Source organism: Dama dama, chromosome 17 (assembly GCF_033118175.1).
Source record: "Dama dama isolate Ldn47 chromosome 17, ASM3311817v1, whole genome shotgun sequence".
NCBI lineage: Eukaryota > Metazoa > Chordata > Mammalia > Artiodactyla > Cervidae > Dama > Dama dama.
The window spans coordinates 40,639,794-40,660,139 of record NC_083697.1 but is presented as its reverse complement, the minus strand read 5'-3'; the positions used below and the strand labels follow the sequence as shown (position 1 = coordinate 40,660,139).

The following is a 20,346-nucleotide window of genomic DNA, read 5'->3' as shown; positions in this document are numbered from 1 at the left end:
GTATCACATTTTTTTTTTTTTCTCAATTTCCTTGCATAGTAGAACAAAATGTAAACTCTTTGACTTACAAAATTCCATCATCACCATGAAATTTCTCTTCAAAACTGAGCGACACATGAGATATGAGTGGACCTGGGAAAGTTAACTTCATGTTTCTTTCACGGGTTTTCCTGATAATCATTGCCTGTGTTTTTCCATTTACCCTCAGCTTCGTCGGACACGGTTTACTGCTTCCATAGATCATCCCACCAGAGGTCACAGATCTCACAGAACCTACAGAAACAGGAAATCAAACTTCCTGAGTCCACTACAAAACACAGAAACCTATTTCCTCTTCACATCTCAAACTGGCAAACCTCTGTCTTAGCAGATTCAGTGTGGAAGCAGCTGTCCGACAGGCTAGAAGGACTTTATCCCCCAATTTTACATGCGCTTTCTAGCTTCAAACTACTGAAATGAAAGGAGCAAGGCTATTTATCCTGCTTTCTAGTTTATGGAGTGGAGGCTTTGGGCTTAATGACCCTATGCACACTTGGACTACACCTGAGGATGAGACCTCCCAGAAGAACACGACCTCTGCTTCAGTTCCTCCAAACAAAGGACAAAGTCTCCAGGTGCTGCCAACCCCCCAGATCACATCAACTGAGGCGGCCACAGCTCTTGATTCCAGCACTTCTGAAGACAGTCTTCTGAAATCAATACCACTGCCCTCAGAGACAAGTGCATCTCCTGAGGGTTTGAGAAAACAAACTCTCACACCCACAGAGAAGACAGAAGAAGGGATGCTGAAGTTACAAACTCTTGCCCTCCAGACAGAATCTGCCCTCAAGCTCAGTCCTAAGGCAGAGTCGTTTACTCTTTCCAACTCCACCCTGAAATTTCTTCAGAGCTTTGCCAGAAAGACGAATGAACGAGACATTTCTCCAAACTCAGTTGGAGGCATGGGAAATCGATCGCCACGGGAAACGTATCTCAGCAGAGGTGACAGCCCTGGCAGCCAAAGAACCAGCAAACAAAAATCAAGTTTTGAAACAACCAGAGGAAAGTAAGAAAATTCTTTTTTTTCCCCCTTTCTAATGATATGATTTATAAGATTGCAAGCTAACAGTTAAATGGTCTTATTTCCAGAAAGGATTTTATGTTCAAGATGAAACCAGATCATATGTCAGTTAGATGAGGGAATTGAGCATTACCTTATCTTAAAAGGAAAAGCTGAACAAACAAAATGCAGCAATTTGTTTTAATTGAAGTGGTCCAAGTTACTAATAGAGGTACTTTAACTAGAGATGGTCACTAACAGTGTAACCCTACAGTGGCTTGTTAGTTAACTCACATCAAGCATATGTTGTTTGTGCTCAGAATTACACACACAAGGTGAAAGAAAAAAAATGTCAATGCAGTTAAGGTGTGAACAGATTTAAAAGTTGAAACAGCCTGGTGCTTTGGAAACTAAACAGTTATCAAGATCAAACCAAGCAGAGCTGGGTTGGAATTCTGGCTCCCATACTGTCTAGATCCTTGACTTGAGCAAGTCAATTGATGTTCCTGAATCTAAGTTTCTTCATTTGTAAAGCACAGATAGGAAGTACAGATAAAAATACCAACTTTGCAGGGTTATCATGCAAGATTCAAATGAATGAAATGTGCTTAGACACATGCTTCTCACAGAATGGGTGCTCAACAAATCATATTTTACTAGTACCGGGTATACTGAGTTATGCCATTATCATTAACGTGTTGATTAGAAAGGCCAATTTTTCAAATGGATTTTGATTTAAAATTAGAGAAAATTCAATTTGAATTGTTGAAACAAAATAATAAAGCTTAAAAAAGTATCATTAAAGAAGACTTTTAAAAGGCCCAAAAAATAAGAACAAAACAGAAATGCAAGTCAATGTTCTGTTCATTTAATGTTCAAAATTATTTCTATGTTTGGAATACTAGAAGTTTAGTATTATGAAACTAAACTTTCAAATACCTTTTGCCTATAATAAAAATTTCAAGACACAAAATAATACCTTGGAAGCCTGAGGTAACACCTGACTATATAAACTAATTCAAGTTAATAATAGCAACTTACATCTGCTATATGAAAGGCATTGTGTTAATGATATAAAGGTGTTCTTGATATAAAGATGAGGACACATTGGGAAACATATAAACCAATAGATCTGTATTTATTTAATTCCATTTTCTCTGTATTTCAAAGGTTATAGAATTTTTAAAATCTGAAAGTAAATGTGATTTTAACTAAAAACATTAACTTGGTGGAATGTGGAACATGCCAATGTACTATAAAATAAATACTACAGATTATAAAATGTTCAACTTGGGATGAATATACTTTGTCTATAAAAGACATTTTAACAGATTTAAATTAAACTTTCTCATGTTTATGAACAACAGAATATGGACTATCAAATAATAGTAAAATGTAAACTATTGAGAGTCATAGTCACTTATAAAATCATCTCTATTAATATTTTGTAATATTCTATGATTTAATTTTTTAAACAAGTTGTATAGAAAGCTTAGGCACTCATAGAAAATGTCTTGAACTTTCTAGAGATGTGTGTCAAGATTTTTCAGTAGACTAGTAAATACAACCAGAAGACAAAGGGAACAGTTCTAATTAAAATACTGCTTAAGTTTTACATGGCATTTAGAAATGGCATATAGTTGTTTCATAATTAGAAGCAGTAATTGATAACTTGATGAATATTAGATAAATGTGCATTGTTTTACCCAGAGACCTCACTGTCAAAGCTTATGAACACCTACTTATTTGATGATTGTTATATATTGCCTATTATGTGCCTAACATTGTACTGGTCTCTGGGGAAATAGAGAATTTTTAAAATAATTCCTGCTTCCAAGGAATATTTTCTATAAAAAGTAAGCACTAACATGTCTCAGATTTTTAAAAATTCACTATATGTTAGGAGGAAACAAGACATTAAAGTTGTAACCTGCTGAGCAGAACTCCATCCCTTGGATTTTTCAATGAAAATAATCTTATATCTGGGGCTTCCCACGTGGCTCTAGGGGTAAAGAACCCTCCTAACAATGCAGGAGATGTAAGAGATGCAGGTTTGATCCCTGGGTCGGGAGAATCCCCTGCAGAAGATAAAGGCAACCCACTCCAGTATTCTTGCCTGGAGAAACCCATGGACAGAGGAGCCTGGCAGAGTACAGTCCACAGGGTTGCGCAGAGTCAGACATGATTGAAGTGACTTAGCACACATGTACTGAGAGAGTCTTGAACGAACTCCAGGAGACAGTGGAGGACTGAACAGCAACAACTTAGAGAGTCTACATCCTGAAGTCCTGGAGAGCTGAGGGTCTATTTCATTGTTTTGGCTGAACCACGCATCATGCAGGATCTCAGTTCCCAGACCAGAGGTCACACTCTCTGCATTGGGAGCTCCTAGTTATATACCACTGGACCACCAGGGCGGTCCTGAAGTTCTCTTTTGGTAAACTTTTCATTAAGTCCCAGACTTCTTACTCATTAAGCCATGCAATTGATAGTGGTGTTAGAGAAGACTTAGGTCCATCTATTATGGACACAGTGCTGACGAAAAGAAACCTTAACAAGGTCAAGAGAGATCTTTCATATTTTCATTTGGTTAACAAACAATAATAGTAGCAAACACTTTATGGTATTTTCCCTAGTACTGTACTATTCTGAGTGTGTATATATATGTGTGTATGTACGTGTATATATATATATATATATATATATATATATGAAAATATGTAATTTTCAATCCTTTGAACATTACCATAATTATATGAAGATTCTTTTACTATTTCATTATGGAGAGGTTAAGAAACTTAACTAGGGTCACTTAGCTAGTAAATTGCAGGGCAAAAATGCAAACCCAGGCTGACTGTTTTCAGAGACAAAGCATTCTATCCCTATGTTATACTCCCTCAGCAAACTCAGTCTATTATCCCAACTGGAAAAAAACAAGTGGCCAGTATATTTCCCCACTTCTGAAGCTTCAGCGGCTATTCTTTGCTCCATAACAGAGTCCAGATTTGTTACCCAGTCAGTCACACAATGCCATCCTTGATCTGGCTCTCGCCTATCTCCCCAGCCTCATCTTCGGTCACTTTCTGGCCATTAAAATTTGTAGTTTTCTAGTCCAAAGTATATTGTTTGTTAAACCCATCTCTGGTCCCTGTTTGTACTTCTGGCTAGCACAGTCTTATTTTCCTATCACCTACTTCTTTTACAACTAATAATAATACCTCCAGGAAGCCTTCTCAGTCTCAGTCAGGGGGGCCCTCTGACTGTACATATACTCTGAATTCTTCTTTCGCTGCACTTGCATTAGTGTATTATAATTATATATGTGATCTCCCTGCATTTAGGGACATATTTTTTATTGCTAGTAAAAGTATTTGGTTTATAATAAGTATATAGTATTTAATGAACTGAATGTAAAGTTTATGGATCTATATGTGAATATATAGACAAATCCTTCCTAAAGAATTATTATTTCTGTATAAGAAAACCTGACTGACTAGGGATAAACTCATCTTTAGGTTTTGGGGTTTTTTCCCTACTGTTCTTGGAATTTTATAGTGATTCTACTTAAAAGGAATACTTACATCAATAGAATTTTTTTCTGGCATATTTGTGTCTCATCTTGTATTTTGTCTCATCTTAGCACCACAAAACTCCTGGCCACACCAGAGTTGTGGTTTCCTGTCTAGCACAATGGAGGTTGGTCAGTGACCAAGCACTTTGAAACAGGCAGGATAAAAAGGAGAAATTAGAATTAATGTATCTATGAAGTGAGCCAATATTTGCTGAGGACTAACACAGGCTACAGGTCATGGGGTCGCAAAAAGTCAGACATGACTGAGCAACACTTTGAACTTTCAATACGTCCCCAGCATTGTGCTTGTGTTCAGAGTAAAACAGTGAAAACAAACTCCCACCTGTTCTGCCCTCATGGAACCTGCAGTCCAGGAGGACATGGGGAGGAAAAAGAGAGCATCACAATTGCTGGTGTGGAATCAAAACATACTCCTGATTTCAGAGATGTGTGTCTTAAAAATCGGTGAAATTTGGTATTTTGCTCACATGCTCATACTCTCTTGGTAGCTTTCCATTACTTATAGAATAAAATTCTAAATCCCCACCATGCACATTGGGTCTTGCTCATGACCCCCTATATTTATGATCTAAATTTCCTCCATGCTCCAAGTTCACTCCACTTCAGCTTCTCCAGCCACAATGGGCTTCCTTCTGGTTACTGGCCATGTCAAGTTCATATGCATCTCAAGGAAATTTCCTATTTGCTCTTGATAGAATGCTCTAACTTCAGTATTTTGAATGATGGATTCCTTTTCTTCATGCACCTCTAGCATTGATGTCCCTCTCTCAAGCGACCTTCTCTGACAACCCAATGTCAAATTGCCATCCTTATCATCTTTACTTTTTTCTTTAAAGCATTTATTTGAAATTATTTGGTTTATTAATATAGACATTCGTGTATTTTATATTTTTTCATGTCAAACATGCACCCTGTGATAATAAGAATCTTGCCCTTCTCAATCATTATTCTATTCAACTGCTAACATAAGTGCCGTGCACATAGAAAAAGCCAAACAAAATTCTGTGGAATGACTGCTTATTGGATGGATTTGGAGTTTGAAGCAGAGATCAAGGCTAGAGACATAAGTTTGGAAAATATGAGAACTATAAAAATATGGATAATCAATTGAGGAGTTTTTTTTTTAAATGAAAAGGGAAAGGGAGAGAGGGCAGAAGTCAGAGCTGGCCCTGAGAGTTTCCCACTCTCTTGTTGCCATTGTATTTTATTTTGCATATAGAATGGCCAGAAACATTGTAAAATGTTAATGAAAAGGCCAGAAGGGAAAAGTTGAATATGAAACAAGATGAATACTTTATTTGCTGAGTTTACTGGAAACTTTATTTATTTTAGAATTTCATTTGTTTATTCTTTCTATAAACTATATAACTTGCTTTAGGACAAATAGGTGGCTCAAGTTAAATAAATTATGATTTCTAGTATGTCTAAGGCTTTTCCTGGTGGCTCAGTCAGTAAAGAATCTGCCTGCAATGCGGGAGACCTGGGTTCAATCCCTGGGTTGGGAAGATCCCGTGGAGGAGGGCATGGTAACCCACTCCAGTATTCTTGCCTGGAGGATCCCCATGGACTGGGCAGACTAACAGGCTGCCAGCAGGGTCGCAAAGAGTCAGACACAACTGAGCGACTAAGCATAGCACAGTGTGTCTAAAATAATAAATACTACAAGTCTTTTATTAATTAGACCTCTTGTAAATAGAAATTTTAAAAACAATTTTAAAATTTAATGGTTTAAAATCACAAAAACTAATCATCTAATTAATTATATTGCCTATTATAATAAGCATTTTTCTGCTTATTCTGTAAATTATGACATTTCAGATGTGAAAAATCTGGTCAATTGAATTCAGATAACATCTTAGTCCATCCAGGCTGTTATAACAAAATGAAAGACTGGGTGGCTTATAAACAACAGAAATTTATTTCTCAGTTCTGGAAGCTGGAAGCCCAGGAACAGGTTGCTAGCGTGGTCAATGAGGGCTTTTTTTCAGGTTCCTGAGTTCTCATTTTACCCGCACATGGTGGAAGGGATGAGGGATCTCTCTCAGGCCTCTTTAATAAGGGCACTAATACTTTATACCTAATAACTCCCAAAGCCCCCATCTCTCAATACCATCATAATGGGCATTTGGATGTCAACAAATGGAGTTTGAGGGGGACACAAACATTCAGTCTATAACACATGTAGTTTGCAAAGTTCTTATCAAAGGCCTAGTAGCATCCAAGGGGATTATTCTCACATGCTGTAAATATCTAAAAGGAAACACACCATTTATGTCCTTGAGAAATAAATGTATCTAGCACATTATTGCCAGTGAAAATACTAAAGTATATTCCGCATCTCAATTTTTTCTTGTTAATCATTTCCTTTTACTTCTTTGATATTTTTACTCACTAAATTGCTGCTGAATGTATAAATACACACTGCATGATACCTGCCAGATTTTAAGGGGTGGTTCTATAACCTAGGTGGTGCGATGAGGAGTGTTTGTATACTTTGTTTACTTAAATATGAAAATAATTTTAAAAAGTGTTACTTGGGGGGGGGGGGGATGCTAAAAGATTCAGTTTTCAGGAGCAACTGATTTAAGTATAGCATGAAGCATCACAGCATCTACTAGCCTGCGCTTCCTGAGGCTCTGCAGTTTGCACAGTGGGAAAGTCTGACACCTACTGGATCAGAGTTTACAATGTCCCTGAAAACACTCAAATCACAGGATGGGGAAAAGAAACAAAAAATAAGATAAAATTAGGTAAAGTAAAACAGATGTATGAAAAAAGTTTAAGCAAGTTTAGGGATTGCTATTTATAAAAATGCATATGTTATGCATATCTAATTCAATGTACCTCTTAAAAATGGTCTATCATTGGCTTTAAAACTTGAAAAATAGGTTCGGTCCAAAAGGCAAACTCCATGCACATCCTGGGTAGGGGGGACCCTCAGCTCATTCTCCTAAAATTTTACACTGAAAATTACTACTATTACTATTATGATTGTATATACGCAGTAATTTGTGACTCTGAGCATATGTCATTAAAAACTCAATTATATCCACTACTGCCCACCATGAAAGGCAAATCAGTGGTGCCTGACCAAAGACTTTCATCGCAAAGGATGGTATATAAAAGGTTTTTGTTCTTAAAAATTAAGTTAACCAGAAAATTTGACTATCAGAAATTTCCCATCATCTGAGATTTTCATTATTGCCTCTCAAGATCTGTTTCAAATATTTCTATGATTCTTTTATAAAACTAATACTTCTATCCCAGTTTAAATATTATATAGACTTTAGAAAATGGATTGGCTATATAAAGGTGTTACACTAAAATAAAATGAACCACAATTTTTAAAACTTGAAAATAGTCATTTTCTTAAGGAGATTATTATCAAGATGGACTTATCTTTTGGACTAACTGCCAAAACTAAATATAAAATGTCTAATGCTTTATTTGTGTGTGATTTACATTATAAGAATCTTTTCACTAAATATAAATGCTTACTTCCAAGTTCTGTTACTATTTCTTTCACATTGTATATTTTCTTTGGACTACTTTCTCCTTTGTAACTGGTGCACTACCTATAAATACTAATCTATACAGTCTACGAAATTCTCTAGGTCAGAACACTGGAGTGGGCAGTCTTTCCCTCCTCCAGGTGGTCTTCCGAACCTAGGAATGGAACCCAGGTCTCCTGCATTGCAGGCAGATTCTTTACCAGCTGAGCCACAAGGGAAGCCCAATGAAAATAAAGATTCCTATAAAGATTACATAACATTTGGGAAGTATTTAGGTTCATGTCTTCTTGGGACTATAGAGACATCTGGAATATATTTCTTCTGAGAGCTAAAGCTTCATCATATGCATTGAACAGCCACGATAATAGTCGTCTGTATTGACCTGATATACATAAACATTTACGGTTAAGATGAATTTATCAGGTCATTAGGGAAGAAAAAGGAGCAATCTCTACTAGTGTATGAGGCAAAAAACAAAGTGGGAGATTTACACATACATATATACAGCTATATAGGTATCTATTCCCTTCATAAAAATATCCTATTGAACTCTCTGAATCATGTAGTCATTATCAGCAGCAGCAACGGTTTTAAATATATTAAGTCATTTAATCTCACAACAATTTGTGAGGTAGGTAACATTATTAAATTTATTGCATAGATGAGGAAGCCACATTTAATGAATAATCTTATGGCTAAGTTGTTTAATTTCCTCTTGTCCCGCATTGAATCCCTGTTCATCTCAATAAGGGGATGACAGGAAATGAAGTTAAAAGGTCTTTAAATACATAGTCTCCCCAAGTACAAAACCTTATCCAACTTTCAAGAGAAAATTACCTACCATTGGCTAGTTTATGGTGGGAATTTTGCTGACTGACTTTGATTTCTAGTGTATAGTCTCAGGAATTGGTATTTTTATGGTATTATGTCAATTCAAATCACAGGGTGTGAATATAAACATTTAAACATTGTCTTCTATGAACAGGATGACAAGCAATTTATTAATCTGAGTTTTAAGGACTAGTATAAATATATAACATTAATTTTTTTAGATTGGTGCTTTCTCTTTCTTAAGAAAAACACTTGTCATGGTCATTATTTAAATGAATCCTTTGTTGCTTCAGCCCACCCTCAACTCAGGATAAGAATGGATATGTGTGGGCCATAGTTTGGTCAGTGTGCACAGCAAACGGCAAATGACCAACTCATGGAATTTTTGTTTCTAATTTAGTGTTTTCACTGTCTCCTTGGAAGACTGGATTTCTAAAATGTTTCAAAGTAAAATGATTGTTTATTTACAGTGCTTTTCTTAGTTCGTTAACCGTAAGACTTCAACTTGCCTGAATCAAAATAGAATCTTCTTCTATCATTACTTTTTTAAGTTCTGCAAGTGCATCTCATGTTCATAAATAGCCAAAGATGTCTGCTCTTCCCTCAAACAAATCTTTTACCCATTGGAAAATCCAAAGGATCAATACAAGCCTTTTTCAGTACATGTTGCTGCACAAAAGCAAGTGTTATTACCCTTAAAGAGAATCCCAAATGCAGTCTGCTGTTTGGAGGGTTAGGACCCCACGGAAAGCTCAACACTTCAAAGAAACTGCTCTCTGTTTGCCATAATCAGTCTGGAAAGGTACAAAGGATTTCTAGATTTAAGCAAAATGCTTGTCTGGGATCATTACATTGCTTTTAAACTTGCCTGTCACCATTTCACCATGCTGAATTTTCTATTTTTAAACTTATATTTTCAAATTATTTGGTTTTAAAATTATATTTACATATTTAATATCCCTTAATGAGCTTATTTCGTTGGTAGCATAAAACCTAATTACGAGTCACACCAGGGACTCTTTGGCTGTGGATAGTTCTCCCAGTTTACACTGGATCAAAGATTGCTGGGCCATGAGCAACCTACTGATCTGCTTTTTTGCTTCTATACTACTTTAGTAATGAAATGGTTTTACTATTTAGACTTTTAAACAATCACTGCAGGTGATGCTGATTTACTCTCACAAACAATATCTAGCTATCTTTCTGTCATCTTTTTTTCCCCCCAAATCCAGGTTATGTAGTCACAGTGGTACTTTTTTCCTGCCTCATACTGTCCCCTCCATAATCATTCAGCCAATGCTTACGTGACAGACAATTTAACTGGGCTTCAGCTGAAGTTAATCATTCCCTGTAATTAGGATAATCAGTGGATTTGCATGAAAAATCTATTTTTAAAATATCCCTTTATTGTAGTCTTTAATTTTTAAATTTTTGTTACCTGTTTCTTCCAGTTCTTTGTTTCACATTATTTTTCCAAGTATCACCACACTGGAACAAAATTTGCTAGTGTGTCTTTTTATGTCTTTATGGAACTGAATTGTCCAACTTCTCATTCAAAAGCACCTTGCACAATAAGCTGTATAATGCTCAGTTTATCTGCCTTAGACAGATGAATGATTGAGTCAGCTTTATTTGTAGAAGACCTAAATATTTCAAAGCAGATATTTAGTGACTCTAGGGGAAAATGTGTTCCTTCTTTGGTTTTTAACATTTAGGTTGACTGTTGTATTATTTTAATAATAATTATTATTTTAAGCAGCATAGATTTCTTATATTCTAGTGATTTGGTGACATACATCTCATACTGATTTGAACTCATTTGTTGCTGTTCAGTTGCTCAGTTGTGTCCAACTCTTTGCAACCCCATGGAATGTAGCACGCCAGGCTTCCCAGTCCTTCACTATCTCCTGGAGTTTGCTCAAACTCATGTCTGTTGAATCAGTGATGCTATCCAACCGTCTCATCTTCTGTCACCTCCTTCTCCTCCTGCTCTCAATCTTTCCCAGCACCAGGGTCTTTTCCAATGAGTTGGCTCTTTGCATCAGGTGGCCAAAGTATTGGAGCTTCAGCATCAGTCCTTCCAATGAATATTCAGGGTTGATTTCCTTTGGGATTGACCAGTTGGATCTCCTTGCAATCCGAAGAACTCTCAAGCATCTTGGAAGCATCAATTCTTCAGCACTCAGCCTTCTTTATGGTCCAAATCTCATATCTGTACATGACTACTGGAAAAACCATACTTTTGACTCTACAGACTTTTTTCGGCACAGTGATGTCTCTACTTTTTAATATGCTGTCTAGGTTTGTCATAGCTTTCCTTCCAAGGAGCGAGCATCTCCTAATTTCATGGCTGCTGTCACCGTCCATGGTGATTTTGAAGCCCAAGAAAATAGAGTCTGTCACTCTTTCCATTTTTTCACCATCTATTCGCCATGAAGTGATGAGAGCAGATGCCATGATCTTAGTTTTTTGAATGTTGTTTTTAAGCCAGATTTTTCACTCTCCTTTTTCACCCTCATCAAGAGGCTCTTTTGTTCATTTGATGCTATAGTCATGAGCTTTGCTACTATACTTTGTAAATCATTTCTGCCTTTACCCTCAATAAAAACAGTCTCAGTTACAAATGAGAGGGAATATGTATCTTGTTATATTTATATATATAGGGAAAAATGATAGAAACAGAAACCTAAGAATGAAAAAAATCATATAATCCAATCATTCAATTAATCTATAGTTACTAAGAACTTTCTTACAGTTTAGTATAGGATCTCTCTTATAATAAAACAGCTGGTATTACAACCAGAAATAAGGCTGATTTTTGTTTTCCCAAATAGCATCTATATATTCCAGTCTCATTCCCTTAAAAATTAGAAAAATAATTTTTCAGATATTACAGGCACAGTAAAAACATTTTTCAGAATTCTGCCTACAGCAACTAAGTTTCATCCATTTATGTTAGATAATTTTCTTTCTCACATGATTTAATAAATTATTTTTATAAAATAATTTTTTTGTGTCTATACTCATTTAACTGTTAACATTTAACTCTCTCTCCATTCCCCTACAACTTCATTTGTAACATTAATATGTATTTTCAATTTAAGATTCCTTGAGGTGCGAAATATCTTTAAATATCATTTTGGATGGCTTCTGCCAGAATGTCAACTAAAAATAGGTACTTTAATAAAGGCTATTTTGTCTGATCATGGCGATTTTGGCAAATGACCTACTTTAATGTTGTTATAGTTTCTCAGCCTCCTTGGGGAATGGTCAATTCATATTCCTCTATTATCTTATATGTTGGAGAGAATAAGCATACATGCATGGATATAAAAAAAGTTTTTTAGAAATGGGCTTGAGAAAAGTTATAGGTACAATATGGTCTAATTGATGACATAGATCAGCACAGCAATTCAACTGAATCTTTCTGTAAGGCAGGATTTATATGTTATTCTTAAAGCATACTTAAAATTGTGTGATATTTGATAAAAAATCTATTTATTTTTTAGCTTTATGTAAGAAAAGGGCATCACATGGTATTATTTCTGTAACTTGCTTGCATCACACAAGTTTAAGTATTGATGAATAAATCTATGTGTAAATATTTCAGAATTTATTTCACCATTCTGTGGTAAATGGACATTGAAACTACTCTTAAGCTTTGATAATTATGAATATTACTGCTATAAATACTCAGATACATGATTCCTGGTACATATGTGCCGTGGTTTCTCTAAAGTGTATATCTAACCACTGGATCAGAGGATTCAATATTCATTTTTACATGATATTAACACATTGGTTTTCAAAGTGGTTGTGCCACTTTATAATTCCACCAATAGTATGTATGAGATTCCAATTCTCTATCTCCTCTGAACACATGAGACTGTCAAATCCTCAATGTTTGCTTTTTGGACGTATAAAGCATTATTCCATTATGATCTTAATTTGCATTTTCTTGATGTTGACAAGACTGACCTTTTTACACATATAATAGACATTAGTATTTCTTTGTATAAAATGTTTGTTCAAGTAGATTATCCATTTTTCAGTGTTCTATTTTTTGTCTTTATATTATTTATTGGTAGGAATTTGTTATATTTTTTGGATGCTATTTTGTCTTTGCCAAATATCTTCTCCTGATCCACAGTCTCTCTTTTTAGATTACTTCTGGTGCTTTCACATGAATAGAATTTTTTAAATTTTATATGTTTTAAGTATTTTAGTTAGTACAAAGAAAAGCAAGAGGGTTGTTTTTGTACTTTAACCTTTATGTTACAAGATAGCTAAATTCACTCGTTACATCCAAAATTTTTTTGTAAATACATCACAATCTTCCACATAAAACATGTTTTCTACAGGTAAACATAATTTACTTATTTTCAGTCTATGTGCCTTTCTCTTATTTCTTATTATACTAGAAAAGTTTCCCAAGTAGTGAGGATTTTTGTCTATGCTTTCAAGAGGTTTAGAGTTTTAGCTCTTCCTTTGAGACCTTTGACCTGTTACTTGGTTAATTTTCATAACTGGTTTAAGATAGCAGTTCAACTTCATTTGTTGGCATGTGGCTATCCATTTGTCTGGTCTTGAAAAGAGTACTCTTTCCTCCGTTAAAGTGCTAGGCACTCTTGACAAAAATCAACAGAATATAAATGTAAAGGTTTATTTCTGGACTCTAACTTTGACCCATTGATCTCTATCTATATCCTATTAATTAAGCCAAATGCAAGTCTTAATTAAAGTAGTTTTGTAATAAGAGTTGAAATTGGATAGGGTAAGTACAGAGTGCTCTATTTTTCTTTTCCCCAGTATGCTTTGGCTCTTCTGAGTTACTTGCATTTCCCATATGAATTTTAAGCTTTAAATTTCTGCAAAAAAGGCAGCTGGGATTTTGACCAGGATTGTGTTTAAGAGATCGGATGGCAATATTCACCAAATTGACCTAACAATGTTAAGTTTTCTAATTGGTAAACACTTTTTATTTATTTATGTCAACTTTAAGTTCTTTCCACGCTATTTTGTAATTTTTGTAACTCCTTTGTTAAATGTTTCATGAGGACATGATTACTTTGATACTAATGTGAATGGAATTGCTCTTAGTTTCATTTTTTGAATAGTTTCTAATGTGTAGAAACACAACTATTTCTCATATATTGCAACCTTGCTGTATTTGCGTATTAGCTCTAGCAGTGTTTTAGTGGACTCAGAATTTTCTACATGCAAGAAATATGCAAATATAAGTTTTACTTCTTCCTTTTTAGTATGGATCCATTTTTTTTTACTCTTCCCCAATTACCCTGAATAAAACCTCCAGTAAAATGTTAAAAGTTCCATCTTAATGGCTCACTTTTCTTTAAGAGCCTCATATAAGTGCTTAGCTGTAAGTCCAAACTTGGGAATCCCAATATGACAAAACCCAGCCCTTCCCCAGAATCCACACAATTGCCATCTAATAGTGAGTACAGCTACTCTAGACAATACTTTCCTCCTATTTGCAGTAAATCTGTTTGCCCTTTTGATATATCAAATTGTATATATCTTAAAATTGGTTGAAAATTTATGCTTTTATATCCCTGGTCTACCAAAAAGTTTAAAGTGAGGATTATATTTTGGTCTGAAGCTTCCTTAACTTTACTAGCAATTAGTGTATCATCCACATATTAGATTAAAACTCCCTCAATTAGAGATCCCTAAATTCCTTGGCTAAGGCTTCCCCCAAAATAGGCAGCAGCAGGGAAGGGCATGCTAAAATCCTTGTGGCAATACCATCCAAAAAATATGTCTTTATATTAGTCTCTGGCTCATCCCATTCACAGGCAAACAATTCTTGGGACTCAGGGCTATGTAGCAAAAAGCATCTTTTAAATCCAGAACTATAAACCAGCAGTAGGCTCTAGATAAAGCTGTTCACAAAGTATATGTGTTTGGCACCACAGGATATATATCCTCTACAGTTTGGTTAATGGCTTTCAAATGTACAAAAATGATAATCTCTGGTCCTGAGTTTTTGTTATTTATTTATTGGCCATGTCACATGGCTTGTAGGAACTTAGTTCCCTGACTAGGTATTGAACCTAGATCACAGGGCTTCCCCTGTGGCTCAGCTGGTAAAGAATCCATTTGCAATGCAGGAGACCTGGTTCTATCCCTGGGTTGGGAAGATCCCCTGGAGAAGGGAAAGGCTATCCACTCCAGTATTCTGGCCTGGAGAATTCCATGGACTATACAGTCCATGGGATCACAAAGAGTCGGACAGGACTCTGCAACTTTCACTTTCACTTTCTTTCACAGATCACAGCAGTGAAAGACTGGAATCCTAACCAGAAGCCCACTAGGGACCCCTCTCTGAATTTTTGTACAAGCAGCATTGGAGGGTTATATGGGGGTTAAGAAAGTCAGATTAATTGGCATATAAGAAATGTGGCTATCAGAGGCTTTATACTTTCCTCCACATGCTTCTTTTGAAGGCTATTGCTTTGAATTTGGAGTCCTGGCACCTGGACGAATTTTTACTACTATTGGGTCAGCCATCTTAGTTCTTACTGTCCTCCTGTCATCCCAAACACCTAGACTTACCTTCCTAAAATTTTTCAGGAATTTCAGGTTGATGTTTTTCTCCCAACTATAACAGAACAGCTTGGAGAATTTCCATAGTAGTGCTCAAGATAGTTTACTAGTTGGCTAACAAAAATATCAAGAGCCTTTTCTCACATACATAGGGCAGGTCTGGTGTCTACCAGCAGAAACTCAAGGTCTGGGTGATGCAGTGTTGGCTGCACCCTTGAGTTCACTGGAGATGAAGGAAGGCACCAATCTGGGGTTCAAAGCATACTTTTTCCTTTATAGAGTAGAGTCTTGCCCTCCTCACCAACTTTTCACCTTAATGCTGGTTCTGAGGGGTTAGCCCACCCCTCCAAGAATGAAGGTTTAGAAAGAGAGAGAGAGCACCTGGGTGGGCATGCAACCCCTACATCAAAGCTTGGTCAATATCCTAAGTTTTAAACCCAAGAGCTGAGAATGGATTGCAAATGGATTGTCTATGGATTGCAAGTCTCGAGAAAATGGCCTTCCCTTACTCCCCTCAAAAAGAAGGAAACGAAACAGCCTCAATAGGCATGAAAGAGAAAGCAAGAACCTTAGGATTTATTTGTTTATTTGAACCTTAGGATTTAGAAGCCAGTTCCTAGTTTTGTTTGGTTTCTGGAAAGAAACAAGCCAACGTAGCAGTGACTTGGCTGTAAGAATTCCCCAAGACACCACTGAAGAGACCGACAGTCTCAAAGATGAACCGCGTGGATGTGAGGACTCATTCAGGGGTTACTGGAAACCTTTCCATTAGAGATGGTTGTCGGAAGTATAGTGTACACACGTGTTAGCCAGTTGCCAAGGAACTCCATCCACGCATTCCCAAGACTACCGCCAGCTTGGTCAGAGGACCGTCAGTAGTTTTCTCCCACGTGCTGGATGTGGGCTTGCCTATTGCAGAGGATCTGTCTCAATCACCACCTTGAAAGCTTACCTGATGAGGAGGGTGGAAGAGGTGACCATATCACCTTGAAGAAAGTGAAGTGAGGAGGCTACCTGAGATTCAAAGCTGAATTTGACAGAGGACACAGGTTGCGACAGTGAAGGCCAGGGAAGCCTGGGATGCTGCAGTGCATGGGGTTGCAAAGAGTTGGACACAACTGAACAACTAAACAGGTTGAAATAATCAAGCGCTCACTTCTTTCAGAGTATGTTGGGGTTTAATCTTCCTAGTAGAAAATCAAAGCATTTTACCTCCCCAGCAGAGACCACAGACAAGTGAATCAAGACATCTGGGCAATTTCCAGGTAGAAAGCATTCACTTCAAAGCCTCCTCCACATTATAGCCTGTGGCATTGAGCACCACCACCAATGTTTGTTCCTACTGGCAGAGTTTCCTCTCTTCCATATATTGACAAACAAACATATGTTGTTGTCACTAAAGTATGTCTGAAGTTTTACAACCCCCGAGACCATAGCCCTCCAGACTCCTCTGTCCATGGGATTTTTCAGGCAAGAATACTGTAGTGCGTAGCCATTTCCTTCTCCAGGGGATCCTCCTGACCCAGGGATGGAATCTGTGTCTACTGCATTGGCAGGCCAATTCTTTACTGCTCAGCCACCAGGGAAGCCCTGCATACATATACACACACACACTTAAAAGCTGTTTAATGCCTGCTAGCTTGGCTGATACAAAAGAAGGTTAAAATTCTCAGTGAGGAAAAACCAAAATGTATTCAATTGTATAAAGGCTTCTTCCCTTTCAACAAATAGGGATAAAGCAAATTTCCTCCCATTTTTCCTCTTTTACAAAAGAAGTCTAATTGTAACAGAGTGTTATAATTCAAAGGCCATTCTCTGGCATTTTCCTCAGACTCCAGCTGATGTTAGAGCTATGCTGTGTAACAAAAGAAAGCCATTTTCTTTTTGTTGTTGTTTTTCATAACTTTAATATACCATATATACAGTAGGAAGTTTTATATAGAATTGCAAGAACATGTTACCATTTAAAGAATAAAAGCACATAATTGAAAGAGCCATGTTATAAGCAAGGACAGGTACAAACTTACTGATAGAGTTCTGTAACCAAATGATTCTTAGATATCTCCATTAGAAAGTGTCTCCATCTTTGAGATAATTCAACTTTCTCCAGCCACTCTTAGATGTATTTAATACTACTTAACTGCTATTTTCAATGAGCTTACTAAGCATTGTCTTAAAGTTTTATTTGTGTTTTGGAAGGTGTTTTTTTGCTTTGTTTTATAGCTGGCTAAATGTAGGCCAAGTTGACTACCATATTCATTATTTAAACTGCAAGTAATTACATAAAATTCTTTTTTCCTGTTGCTTCTTTAACTATCTCAACCTTCCTTAAATTCCTATTTGTCTAATAACATTGCCCCACCTGTTTTCTTTCTTTAATCTCTTTCATTAACTCACTCTAAAGGCTCATGGGTGTCTCATATCATGCTGACCAAGTTGGAAATCGATGATTTTTCTTCTAGTTCCCATTTTACTAATTTTACTTCATGTATTTCCCATTTATTTTTCCTATGCTTACTCCTTAGGTCGATTGGTATGGTCACATACTTCTTTTCTTTTCCCATTAAATTTGCAAGTAAATGGTTGAGGTACCCCATTTTGGAAGTTTCCCCCCTACACCTCAGGAAGACCAGAGGAAAATGATACCAAGGAGGTGTCTTAGGTGGAAAATTCCTCTAACCCAGGCACAGAATTTGTTCTGGAGTGGGCAGTTTTCCTGATTTACACTCCCTCATCTCTCCTTGACTCTCTCATACAGCAGAGTAATCAGGGCTGGTTCCATTAAGAACACACATCTATACCTCCAGGCAATCATATAGGCATTAGTGAAAAGCCAACCCCTGCAGAAAGCAAAATTTCTAGTCAGAGAGCGACGTCTTCTCCTGAATCAGAGGGCCCTCATTAATATCATGTTTAGGGACCTCTTTGGGGGTCCAGTGAGTAAGAAACTACCTTCCAATGCAGAGGATGCAGGTTTGATCCCTGGTCAGGGAAGATTATGCATGCCTTCTGGCAACTAAGGCCTTTTGCTGGAATTACTGAGCCTGCACTCTAGAACCTGCGAGCCGCAAGGGAGACAGGACACAGCCAAAATTAAAATAAATAAATAAAAGTTTTTTTTTTTTAATGTATCAAGTTTATCACTTGGTAGCAGTCATTCCAAGAGCCAATGGCTATTAACCAAGCCTAACAAAATAGATACAGACAAGCATGGACAAAGAAATTCAAAAGCCTGGGACTCAATCCTTTGAGTACCTCAGCAGCCTTTAATTCCCACCCTACCTTGTGGAAGTGTTTGACCCTCAGTCCTGTCCGACTCTGTGGACTATAACTCACTAGGCTCCTCTGTCCATGGGATTCTCCAGGCCAGAATACTGGAGTGGGTTGCCATTCTCTTCTCCAGGGAATCTTCCCGACCCAGGGATTGAACCTGGGTCTCCTGAGTGGCAGACAGAGTCTTTACCATCTGAGCCACCAGGGAAGCCATATCACCCTCCCTTAGGGTGGGAATCTAACAATCCTGAGAAGGTTTCAGCACAATTTCAGCACCGGCACCTTTTAACAAGGTTACTCACCCTAAAGTTGTCTTATCCTGAAGCAGTTTCTCCTCTCAGAAGTGAAAACAGCATGGAGGAGCCTGGAGAGCAGCAGCAGGGATATAGGAACCTGACTGCTGACCCCTAGACAAGTTTGGTCTGGGCGGCCACTTAGGGTCAGTGGCCAGGGTTCACATGCTGCCAGGGGCCATAGTGCCCCGGTGCCTTTGGCAGACAGTCATCAGATTTCTTTCCCTTGGCATCACCAAAATCTTTACCTAGCAAGGGCTCCCTTTCCACTCTGCACAGAAGCCAAGATACCAGCTTTTGAGAAGATATAAGTGTATTGCAAGGTTGACTGGCTATCTCCTGCCAGGGCTCAGGGTGAAATTTGGGGGAATTAGGGAAATTTTAAACTTGGAACCTGATTGACTAGTCTTGAACCTGATTGACTTAGTCCATATAAGCTCCCTCTGTTGCTGGAAGCCAGATTTTCCTGATTGAAGAACTTCTCATTTCATGAAAGCCTCAAGTAGCAACATTTCTGTCCTATTGAGCTCCACAAACCAAAGATTCTTGATCCTGCAGTTATTCTGGAGATAAGGGTTCCTGTCTTGCATATGCCCAGTTCTGTCTCTGTGAAATAACTCAAGGTTTCATTAACCAACAGTCTGCTCAAGGAAGCAAGACCCCTTTAGGCTGGTGCTATTTCCATTTGATTAATCAATGATGTATTTAAGAATACGAAACTGGTTTAAGCCGGTCAATATTTTACCTGCTGTTTAAAATTTAATAAGCTTAATGTTATTTTTGCTATTGTAACTATAACTGATCTTAGGCATATGGCTAAACTTTTTATTAATTATAAAAATGTTGATATTAATCTTCACTAAATTGCTAAACTCATTTATTATAATCATTTACATTGACTGTATTTTCTTCATTCACAATCATGTCACCTGTGGCTAATAACAATTTTTCTTCTCTTTTGAACCTTACACCATTCATTTGCTTACATTTGTCTTACTGCATATTGTTCAATGGGTCTAGGTTTGAGTCACTATCTCAGTCTAATATTGATAATGTGCATAAGGGCAATCTTGGATTTTGACTTAGCTTATAGCTCAACAGTAGAGATTCTGGTTTTAGCTATTATTTATTCTTAATTTACTTTGATCTTACAATGTTTATTATCCATAAATACAGTCATGCAATAACAGGCATGTTTTCTTTCATTTCTAGATATGTTAAAGCTAGATATCAAATTTT

At 36.9% G+C, this 20,346-nt stretch overlaps 1 protein-coding gene across 2 annotated transcripts in view; it reads left to right on the top strand.

Annotated features, from left to right (window-relative positions):
- Positions 1-230: 230 nt before the first annotated feature.
- Positions 231-20,346, top strand: part of MMRN1 (multimerin 1) — a 65,969-nt gene continuing 45,853 nt past the window's right edge. The window contains exon 1 of one of the 2 annotated variants that reach the window (XM_061164395.1): positions 231-1,045. In XM_061164395.1, the coding sequence (XP_061020378.1) occupies positions 456-1,045 (590 nt within the window). In that variant the 5' untranslated portion in view covers positions 231-455. The remainder of the gene's footprint in view (positions 1,046-20,346) is intronic. The other variant, XM_061164397.1, reaches the window with a different exon arrangement.